This window comes from Paralichthys olivaceus, chromosome 22 (genome assembly GCF_024713975.1).
Source record: "Paralichthys olivaceus isolate ysfri-2021 chromosome 22, ASM2471397v2, whole genome shotgun sequence".
NCBI classification, from domain to species: Eukaryota; Metazoa; Chordata; class Actinopteri; order Pleuronectiformes; family Paralichthyidae; genus Paralichthys; species Paralichthys olivaceus.
The window spans coordinates 3,768,832-3,780,860 of NC_091114.1; the positions used below are offsets into that span (position 1 = coordinate 3,768,832).

At 37.7% G+C, this 12,029-nt stretch overlaps 1 protein-coding gene across 30 annotated transcripts in view; it reads left to right on the top strand.

The window, feature by feature from the left end:
* Positions 1 to 12,029, top strand: part of camk2d1 (calcium/calmodulin-dependent protein kinase (CaM kinase) II delta 1) — a 79,308-nt gene that overhangs the window by 36,704 nt on the left and 30,575 nt on the right. For all 30 annotated transcript variants that reach the window (XM_069518580.1, XM_069518583.1, XM_020100118.2 and 27 more), the window contains exons 3-5: positions 3,891 to 3,950; positions 8,721 to 8,775; positions 10,728 to 10,793. In XM_069518580.1, the coding sequence (XP_069374681.1) occupies positions 3,891 to 3,950; positions 8,721 to 8,775; positions 10,728 to 10,793 (181 nt within the window). The remainder of the gene's footprint in view (positions 1 to 3,890; positions 3,951 to 8,720; positions 8,776 to 10,727; positions 10,794 to 12,029) is intronic.

Here is a 12,029-nt window from a genome sequence, read left to right on the forward strand (position 1 = left end):
TACCATTTCAGCTGCAGTTATTTTTATTGCCAGAGGAACTTCAGTTCAGTGAAAATAGAATAGAAAAGTCTGAGTCAAATAAAAAACTGAAACAAATCCAAGTTTTGCCCTTAGACTTATTTTTAGCCAACCTGACTCATAGATTTGCAGTCCTAAATGAAACTTAACAGCTTGTGTGCAGGATCTTGAAGCAATAAATCATGCTCAATACTAGCTATGAAAAGTATAGGTAAGGGTTAGGTTATCAAAATGTCCCACATTACTGAGCAGCTTTGTACTTGGCTTAGTTTAGATGAAGATGTGTTTCTCTTATTGCAGAACTAGTACTAAATACTGCGTGAATTAAAAGCTATTTTTTGTGCCTAATATCATTTTGATATGTATTGCAGATGGATTTTTATAGTTAAATGTCATCTGATAGATAAAATGAAACTGCAGAACACAATTTCTGACATACTGTAGTTGTAATTCAGTGTTTCAATTAGTTTGAGCACATATTTTGGTCACAATTGCCTACACAAATCCTAAATGTTATGTGTTTTGCATATAAAAAGGAATTAATCAACTGTATGCATATATATATATATGAACAATCTAATGTAATGAAAAACATGGTTTTCAATAAATAAGGAAAGGCAAACAGGCAAAATTGAATTCCATAATATTCAGTTTTCAATATTTGTCAGTTTTCAATACTGTATTTTAAATGGTACTGGAAAAGTACATGGAATAGCTCCAAATAACATGCAGCAGACTGATAATAAAGACAGTGAAGCAAAGGAAGGAAATGACAGAGTATAGAAGGAAAAGACCAGTTGCTTGTGGTTGGAGATCGTGAGTGAGCACCACTCACGCTGCAAATCCTGTTATATCACAGATTAGCAGCAAGCCAAGCGTTGGATCGAAATGCTGATGTGGAGAAAGGGAGAGATGTTGACTTCAACCCGGTGACCATGAGGATTAAAACCTCTGTGAAAGCACATGTCATTGGTCCTTTTAGGTTAGGATTAAAAGACTTGTATACCAAGGTGTGATTAGAGATGAGGCCATGACATCTGGTTGCAGCCAAGATACGATTACAGACGAGCCAAACAATTGGTCCCGGTTGTGGTTGCACTTGTGTATTGGGGAACCACATTTTTAATGAACAGAGTAGTATTACAAAGCTATATACTGACGAAAGAATATTGTAAAATACACCAAGAAATGCGCCACCAATGCAGATATTTAGCATGTTAATGTTAACTTAATTCTGAGGTTAATATTGATAACTTTTTTTTTAATCTCATGGGTTCTTTTTCAAGACTATTGACCAAGATAAGCACTGTAAGAAAATGTACAGTTTAAAAATAACCTCAATAAAACAGTGTAATTTTTCTAAATTTCCTGAGAGATGGTTTATATATCTCTAGTGCAGTTTATTTTTATTTTTTGACCAAGTCTACAACCACTGGCTGATATGTCTTCAAATCTTCATGAATGTCATGATTGGTTGAACTGCCTGCAGTATTGTGGCGTTATTTTAAGGCAGTGTCATCTCCTGCTGTTGCTCATTCTGTGCACGAGCTCCACCTGACACTGTACCTCCATTTTCATAGAAGACCCAGTTTAATGTGGCTGTTTTCTGATCCAGCCACTGATTTTCCAATGACCTTGACTGACTGCTTAGAATTCATTTACACCAGTAATTATACTGGTCTCAATTTCAGATTGTATCTAGAATTGATTTTACCCTGATTACATTTCTATGGTACCATTGAAGAAGCTATTCTTATGTGTTTTCCTGCTTTAGATCGGTCTAGACTTAATTTCTTCTAAAGGGGTCTTGAATAATGAGAGGATCTCTTCCTGTGCAATGCCTAGCTGCATTTACACTTGTGCTTAATGTGCTCACATTTGTCTCTGACCACATGTGAAGGTAATCTGGCCAATCAGATCACAAAATGTCCTCAGTGTGTTTTGGGTCCACTGACACCTGTACTTCCATGGGGTCAAACTCTTACATATTGTAACCTGGTGCAGGTGCAAGTATTGTATTACATGATGGTTTATTCCTCCATTGCATTTGCTACAGTGTATAAGTGCTTTTTGATCAATTAACCTGTTTGCTCCATTTATTTGCTACAGTTATTGCTTATATTATTAATTCAGTAAAATCAAGTAAAGTGAAAGTGCTGATAAAACAATTGATTTGTTTTTTGTCTCCAGGACACAGAAGTAAAATTATATAATGTAATTTACTCAGACCCCATCTCGAAAACAACCTCTTAATTTAATTGTCCTCACACTCCGGAAAAACATCTAGTATTGCTAAAACGGTTTTCTCGACAGCAACTCTACTGTTCTCTACTGTTTGCTCTCTGCAGACAGGAGAGGATTTGTGATTTAGTGTTGGCATAGGACAAAACCTGTAAAAAAATAACCTTCACTGTCTGAGTGTACTTCACAGGAGAGCAAATTCTGTAAGTGGATGTTAACATTTATACACTTCACATGCTCAGTTCTGTCAAACAGATCAAATACAGGACCTGGATTAAATCACATGGAGGCCTGATCATATATAAATGTTAATTGGTTAATTAGAGACATGGCTTTTTTATGACACATTGTCAGTGGCAACAGAACACTAATATATGTATCATAATGGTTGCATTACCAAACAAGTCTAGATGGTTATATTTTCACCATTTAGCCCAAATTTGGCATTTGTGTCTGTGATTGTATATATTTTTTCACAATAAGTGGTTATGTTTTCGTAAGATTGAGCTGTAACAGAAGCAACCTTCAGTATTTGGTTGTTCAGAAAACTTCAGCACAACACACACTTTAGTTACTTCTCTGACATGATGATTGCTGTCTGACAAGGTACACCCACTTGCTTTTACCAAAGCGTTCTCTAGTTTCTCATGGTCTTTATACGGAGATGGAATTTGGCAATGGATCTGTTGACTTGCCAGCGCAGCCGCTGTTTTCCATCAATGCATTTTAAGCCTTTGTTGAACCACTATTTCCAATTTCAAGAATTACATTTCATGTCTGAGACTCTGACTGAATTTATTTACCACGTAGAAAAATAATTGAATGACTGCTTCAGTAGCACGGTGCCACAGAGCTGCTGAATAGTTATATTGCTCAACAAATGATTTTCACGTCTCCACTCTTTTTGTCTCGGTCCTTTACATCTCAATCCCCCCAGTTGCATCTATCACTGCCACAGGGATATATCTGCAATGATCAATCACGTTTTACTGCTATCTATATACACACAACGCCATCTGTTTGTGCTTTTTGTCTTTTAGGACTGCTTTGAAAATCTTCCAGCTCAGTCTCTTTGGCTTTGCGTCGGTTTGTAGGGCTGTGAATGAAAGGGCTACTCTAGAGCAGTATTACACTTTCGTGTACTGGGGACAGATATGGGTTTAAAGCAATGATCCTATCAGTAATGGCTGAGCTGTAACTGACTGCTACAGTTGTTTTTACCCCTCAATTTGAAGGCATGTATAGCTCTTAGGTCTTAATGAAATTCGTCTTTATTATTCAGTCATTATACAATGTCCATCCTATTGTTCTTTAGTGTAGTAAACTTGTATTTGTGTGAATAAGCAGAGAAGCAGTGATAAGCCATGGAGAATTGGCTTATATTGTGACCTCAATAAGCAGATTTGAACATTTAATGCATTAGCAGTAATTCTGGAGACGTGTCAGAGTTTTCGTTGGATCGAGTCTTGTCCTCTGTTTGCTCTAATGACTTGTGACAGTTGCTTTTACTGCTCATCTGTTCCCAGCAGGAGGGAGAGGTGGGCGGTGTTTAATATGTGGAATCTCTGCAGAGAGGTTTGAAGAAATGCTCCCCTGACAAATCTTTTATTTATTTATTTTTTTCTCTGCAGATCACCAGAAGCTGGAGCGAGAGGCCCGGATCTGCCGTCTGCTCAAGCATCCCAACATCGGTAACTTGCCCTCCCCTTCTGTTTATGTGTGATTATGTGTCTTGCCTGTCATGATGTCTTGTGAAAAGTAATTATATTAATATATAATTTATGTGTTTAAAAACATACAAGAGGTTCCAGAGATGTATAGAACATACCATTTAATATTTATACATTTTCCTTTTAAGTGCTTTTGACTATGTACTGTATCTACACAGAAGAATATTCCTCACCCACAATACCTCAGAGTTTTTGGTCGCCTAACACAGATAATCTTGCTGCCTTGTTTTAGTTTGAAAGTTCTTCGGTTTGAAATTGGTCATTCACTTTCCGATTGGTTCATATCAGTCACGACTCAACTCTCTGCCACTGTCAGTATCAGTCCCACCTCATCATTGGTCCAAGAACTGAAAAACCCTGCTCTTATCTCACCAGTGCTTCTCCTCATTTGTAGGTTTTCTTTAATTGACTCCTTCACAGAGATATTTTAAAGATAACTCAAGATAATCCTTTTTTTAGTCCCTTTGTTGCGAAGATTCAAAGATAAAATCGTAAATTTCTGTTTTTATTCTGTTTTAAACCAAAACTTAGTTGCCAGAATTAGACCAGTATGGTGACAGGGTTAAGGTGCACAACGCAAAGGAAATGAGGATACAGACTCTTAACTGTAAATGTAAATGAGTTCTGCCTTAAGCCATGTTAAGGTTAGAAAATTTAAATCATTCTATACTCAGGCTAAATAGAGAACCCTCCCTGGACTCACACACACCCTTCCTTTGAGAGCTACAGAGGCCTAACAACTATAATTACCACCTCAGTAGCGACTTTGCCACACATTGAAAACTGGTACTTATTGGTTGTTTGGCCCCTTTTTTTGTGCCTTAAGGGAAAACGATAGATGAGTGGGTGGCAGCGACAAACGAATGGATGATAGGTGCTTATCTGGTCCGCTCGTTTATTGTCCTTGTGTCAGAAATCGACCCACCAACATCTTACAATGGAGGCTTTAGTTAGGAGGTTTGGGTTCCCGTGTCTAGGCTTTATTTCACTTTAACTTAGTAATCTCACATTTTACAGAGTTGATAGGTGGTTAGTTTACGGTCAACACAATAGAACTCAATAGATGTTAACTGTTTCACTTGAGACAGTAGTGAGGAGAAAACTGAGGAGAAAAACCACACACAGTGATACTGATATGAGTAACAAAGTAAGCCAAAAATCCATAATCTAAACATTTTGTGAAATGGTTCTACTCAACGAGACATGTTAAGTAAAGAATACATTTGTTTCTGTTCCTATACATCATGAACAGTAAACATACAAATGTGAATTATTTTAAATAGCAGAATTTCTGCACTCATATCTGTCACCTGTCTCATGGCGATTAGCTGTTAGCACGTAGTGTGGCTCCCATTACGATTCCATTCACAAAGCATCCAGCTGGGGTAAAGCCCTCACTCCTTTCAGGGTCCCATGTATAAGATTTTAAATATTAATGCAGCAGCAAACATATTTTTTTCTGTATAAATATATAGTAGAGTGATGGTGTCCTGAGCAGACGATGACGTCTCACTCCCTCTGTGTGCATTAAATATCAAATTTATAACCTCAGAAATAAGTAATTACAGCGTTAGATCTCTCAGGTGTAGTTCAGGAGATGGGCAAACAAAGCTCTTATGTTTTCATCCATCATCTCACAATCTGACTTCTCTTGAACCTCTCTTGAGCCCTGAGATTGGATCAGCTTTTCACATTCATACAGTCACACACACCGATAATACAACCAAAGGTATTACCAGCAGACTCCATATTACCCAGGGAAAATATTGAAACGAGCCGATGAGTTATTCCCTGCTGGCCTGATAAGAGGCCAAACACAAATCAATCATGTGTTCTTGAAACTGAGACAAAATCAATTGTGGGAGAGCTACTGCAACTGCAATTGATCACTTATTAACCTGACGGGTCTGGGGTTGGGTTTGATTAGCATTTTATTGAAGATTAAACCAATATTGAATCTCTTATCAAATCCATGTAGGATAAGCTTTCAACAGTAAAGTAAACACAGTTAAAAAAAAAAAAAAGTATTCCCCATGACCTGCTGCGAAAGTCTGAATAAGAGATGAAATATTGACATATGACATATTGAAATAACTGAAACGCGTGTTATGGAATGAATATCATGCTGTCTTCCAAAACTGGAAAAAAAAAAAACTTGAAAGCTTGAAATCCAACAAAAATTGAAAACGATTGAAATTAAGTTTTGAATACTTGCATATGTTCCGATGAGCTTAAAAAAAAATCTCTGCAAATATTATTGTGTATTTGATTTTTCTCTCTTGCAGCATTCTTTTTGTAGTGTTTCTCCAACGCATTTTCACACAGTTTCAAATGTTTCACTTTTCTTCCAGTGAAACTTTTAAATTAGGCGATCTGAAAACCGGTTCACGTACATCAGGAAAACTAGAGTTTCTGCACCCTCTGAAAAAGATGCTGGAGGATTAGCTCCTTGTTTGCTCTCTGGTGAATTACAGTCTGATCACATGTCGGATACTGGGGTGTTTTGAATTAACAGGCTGCCCATAGACGTTGCCCAAAGAGAGGAGAGAGAGGAAAACTTGAATACAAAATAATGTTTGCAGGGATTGAATTTTTTTTTCTGCTTATAAAAACATGCAAGGCTTCAAATCATAGTTTCTACCCCTTAAACTTATTTCATTAGATTTCAAGCTTTCCAACACCAAGTTTCAACCTTTCCAAGAAGCCTTTATATTCAGTTTCCTATAGAGCATACTATTTATCCCAAAGAGCATAACCTACTTATTTTTCTTCATCTTGTTTAGTTGCTCTAAATACTGGAGACTCCTGATACAGAACAATTCCTTTAATCCTGTAAATAACATATATCAAAGTTTAACTGGGAGACTCAGATTAAGACCGATGTAATGTGACCCTTACAGTCACAATGTTTAACCGCTCTGTTGAACTGTATTATTCTTGTAGGTTTTCATTGATTATGTGTCTCACTAATAAATAGCTTGTATAATTCTGTTAAATTTAGCTGTCTGTGTCAAAATAAAGTAAGGCCAGAAGAGACGATCTCACTGCTGCAACCAAGTATATCTAACCCTGCTGCCGCATAATGCACTGTACTTCAGTCCATGCTAGATTCACTTGGCTCTGTCACTTTATTCCATTTTGTTTCACATCCAGTCAGCAGTGTGACCGATTGACTTACTGAAACCCTGACTTCTTCCCATTGCCCTCATCTTCCTCTTTATGAACAAAGAGACACTGACATTCATGCTCATTCACAAGACCTGAGCACTAAAATAGAACAGGAGTGATACTGCCAGTAAATCCAAATGCAGAAGCATGTGAGTTTACATATGATACTTGGTCTCATTCATGTAAATCGTTAAAACAGACATAAATAGTAAAAACATTAGTTTCCCACAGTATAATTCAATGACAAACTGTAGCCACAGGCTCTTACTACTTTTGGATTATTCAGACTGTGTATATGAATATAGATTCATATTGATATTTCAGCAGCATGTTTGAATGTCCACTCGTGGATCTCAGTATGCAGTCTGTCCACAGCTGGATCTGCAGCCTCTGGGACAGAATGAAAGTGAATATAGTCAATAATTCATTTTATATATTGGTGTCTGAACTTGCTCTGAAAACACATGGAGAGATTCAGAAAATAATATTCCCTGACTGTGCCATCATTGAAGAGTTTATCATGACAAAATAGCTGGCAAGGTTCTGCAGGAGAGCAACGGACACTGATAATTAATGTATAGTCACACGGGTAATGTGAAAGCTTAAGTGCTATAACTGACAGTGATGAATCGTAAGCAAATGCAATTTAACAGCTTTGTTGAAATTATGTGTAATCATTCAGGAGCATAATCTTTCCTGTGTCTTAAAAAGACCAGTATTGAACACGCTCATTGGCACATTAGTAAACTTGTGTATGCTGTAGGGATCCGTGTGACTGGATTAGACATTAGTGCTTTTATGGATGCAGAGTGTGTGTCTGTGTAATGTGGTTCGGTTGGAGGACCTGCACTTCTCTGTGACAGCAAGATGAATGGTGTTTTTAAAGTGTCCCTCTGTAATAATACTGCACCAGACACATCTTGGCCAAAAGGACATTCGGGCGAATGAGGTGGAGTCCGCCCATGTTGTAGAGCTTGGTTTCGCAATTGGATCTAAGTCTAATGATGTAAGAGCAGATGGGAGTTGTTCCATTCATTCAGAAGCTCACTCAGCAGAAACAGTACAGAATGTGCAGTTTAAACTTCTAAATTTGCCAATAACATGTTTTATGCATAACCAGTCCCTTTGAGGAATAATTAAGTTTTGGCTCTAACGTCCCTGGAAATAAAAATAAAAAGGCCTGTAGAATGCAGTGCTGAGAGGCGGGGCTAAGGCACGCCTATACCCCGACATAGAGAGTGGCCAACCTCATTGAAGACTCTGGGAAGCTTGGTTTTCAACTAAGAAAGCCAAAAATCAATTGAAATTAAAATGTGTCTGTAATACAACAAACACGTCATCCAGAGAAAAAGCTCTACTGGTGATGTCTAAGACTCTAAACCACACTTGACACTGAGAGGAAACTCCCGCCCTCTGGTGCTCAGTGCTCAATTCGTGGTTCAATGAAGTGTTCATCATTCGCAGTGTTACGTCCTGCTGCTGCTGGGCAGGTAACCTGGTTCAGTGAAGCATTATTTTACATAATGAAATAACTTTCGCTTCTCTCCTCCTCCTCTCTCACAGTGCGACTCCATGACAGCATATCAGAGGAAGGATTCCACTATCTGGTCTTTGACTTGTAAGTGCACGATTTTTCTTTTGCAGCTTTAAAGGTATAGTTCAACCAGAAATGAAAATTCACTCATTATCTACTCACCACTATGCCGATGGAGGGGTGGGTGAAGTGTTTGAGTCCGCAGTCGGAGTTTCACAGGTTTTAGCCCAGGTGACCACTTCTGCAGACGAAATAAAACAACAGAAAAAACATAACATGCCTCCATACTGCTCTTGTGGTGTCATCCAAGTGTCCGCAAGCCCCGACACTCATTATCGACTCAAAAAAAGTTCATTTACACAGTTTCAAACGGCTCGGAGGAGGATATCAGGGGACATTTAGGTTGCTTTCACAGAGCAAACACCTTATACGCTTTGTTTCACTCCATCATTACTCGGGGTATCAGAGGAGAATTGAAAAATGGGGAAGAGAGGAGAGGTGGTTGGAAAAGTTGGGAGAGGGGGAAGAGACTGTGCTAAGAACTAACTCAGATAAAAAGTCTGAGAATTCAGTTAAACAGATTAAATCAAATGTATGGTCAGTTATCAGATCACTGACAAGTAGTGATTTACATCTGAGTGACCTAATATTTAATAGACCACATTTCATCCTTATATTTTTGAAATAATAAATAGTTATTGTGAAATTACCATCATCCATCCCAACAGACCCACCGTGACACATTTCAGTTTGTGAGTCTACATGAGCTTGATGCTTAGTTTCCTCCAAATTCTTTTGTTTATATGAAGTGTAAAATATGAGCTGTCTGTCTCATTACCTGCTGTCGATATAACTGTATGTGATATTACACACTAGTGTATTTTGTTTCTTTTCTTCATCAATACATTTTCATCTTCTTTCCTTCCTTTGAATGTCTGCCTCCATAACTCACCATCTCCTTCATTCCTCCTCCTCTCCTGCAGATTTTCAACTGTTGTTTGTTAATCTAATTTACTACTCTCGCTATCTCTAACTATAAAGGAAAATGTTTCAAATTTCCCTTAAACATTGTGTTTAATTTTACTAGGGGCAATATAATTGAATATCGGATGTTATCTTCTAAGGTCAAAGACAACACACCTCTTCTTTTTTCCCTTAAAAAGAAAATACTTTTATTTAATAGTAAGTGAGCTGAAAATCAACTGATGATGAAAACACACTGGGCCAAAGAAAATAAACTGTGGGTCACTTGAAAGCTGTTGAATGCATGCCAACAATAACACAGCTGAATTTGTCTCAATACCAAAGTCATTAAAAGTTGCACCACACTTTTACATAGAAACCTCTGAAGACTCTACATGACAGTGGTTTCCACAGCCCATGGAAAAATATCCTTCTAGTTTTTTTTTTTTTCCTTTTTCGTGAGGAAACTGCTCCACTGACCCACTTTTAAAAAATCTTGCCGCACTTGAACAGGGGAAACTCCACTGAGTTTACAGATGAAGGTCAGTTTACAGCTGCCCTGCTCAGACATTTGTCATGTCTGACACCAATGAGCCGACCGCAAGTTTTTACATCAGCCCACAAATGACACAGGCACTTAACAGGAAATGAGGGTCAAACGAAAGCCATTATTGAGGTGCACTGTGGGAAGTGCAGTTTTTAGTGCTTTTGGAGTTTGATCTATACTGTAGTGGACTTTGACTATTCTCTCTCTCTCTCTCTCTTAAACATGTTTTTATGTCTATTCAAAGCTCCTCAGTGTAGGGAGCATCATAGCATAGCATAGAGTTGGTACTGTATCATTACTGCACTTCCATTCTGTCACACACATTCCAGTCTGTGTTATTTTGTAAAGTGCGGTGGACTTCTGGAAAACGCATGTTTGTTTTAGTAGTGAGTTTATATTTAGCCTTAAAAAGCATGCATTTGTTCTTTTATTGGGTAACATTCTCAAACCTCTCTGCTTTCTTTCCTTTTTCTTTATAACTCTCTCTTTCAGTGTTTGTCCCTCACTGTGTTTGTTCTTCCTCCAGAGTTACCGGCGGTGAGTTGTTTGAAGACATTGTTGCCAGAGAGTACTACAGCGAAGCTGATGCCAGGTCAGTGTTGATATTTCAGAGTTAATCTATGAATGTAGCGTTAAACCTTTTTTGGCACCATGAAGGCATATCAAGGTAGATATAATTCACAGTGTTACACCAATAAAAACCTACATATCAATGTCCATGTCCACAAGAACACAACCACTTGTCACATCTTGATATGCCTTTTATGCCCTAAACTCTCTTCTTTCCACATTTCCCGTTCTAACTAAAGTTGTCCTCTGGTCATGGATCCACTTTCCCAGTGTCACCTTCTCTCCAGTTTATTGAAAATCCACTCAAAAATGGAACTGGATATTTGTCAAGAAAAGCCGCTTCATCCCAAAGTATCTCCCATTAAATCTTCATCTAAGACTTTTCAGTTTGTTTTCATCCAGCTGGGTTGAAGTTTGTCTTTGAGTAGATTAAGCAGCTCAGTTCGTTTATGCAAATTGAGATCTATATCATTGAGGTTCTGGGTTCTATTTTGCAGTGGATTTTTCTGATTTGTTAAACTTATTTATTTATAAGTAATTGATATTATTATTTGTTATCATAATTTACTTTTTTATTTTGTCATCTGTAAGAGCTTTATTGATGAAAAGATCATGCATGATACCTTTTGATTATTTCTCAGTGTTAAATGTCCTTAAAGGAACAGTTCAACAAGGTGCTTTGTTTCAACGAGTGTTGCGTGAAGTTCATCAATCACATGTCTGTGTGTTGAAGTATGGATTGTTAGCCTAGCTTAGCATGAATACTGGAAACAGGGAAACAGCTAGTTCTACAATGACAATTTGTACTTTAAACTAGGGTTGGGCTCCTACATTGCTGGAATATTTTGCTTGATTAAGAAAATTATTTATTTAGTCTTTTGGTTTGTTAAGGTTTTATTTACTAAGAGATCTTTGTTATCTACATGTGTCTAGAGTTTTGCACTTATGTTTAAGCTGAGCACACAACTAAACTATTAATAATTAACTTTGCCTTAGCAATAAAAAGCTGTTCTTATTGTCAACTGTAACTGAACCATTTTAAAAGAATCGATTTAGCACCGGAATTAGAAAAAACGCAATCGATTCCTAACCCCTCTTAAAACTGGAAGTGGGTTGTGTGAGGTCATCTTTGCATTTCAGGTGTTTATCGAGGCATGGACAGAGCCAGGCTAGCAGTTTCCCTCTGCTTCCAGTCTTTATGCTAAGCTAGGCTAAGAGCCTCACGTCTCCAGCTCTGCACTGAACTTACACAAACAAG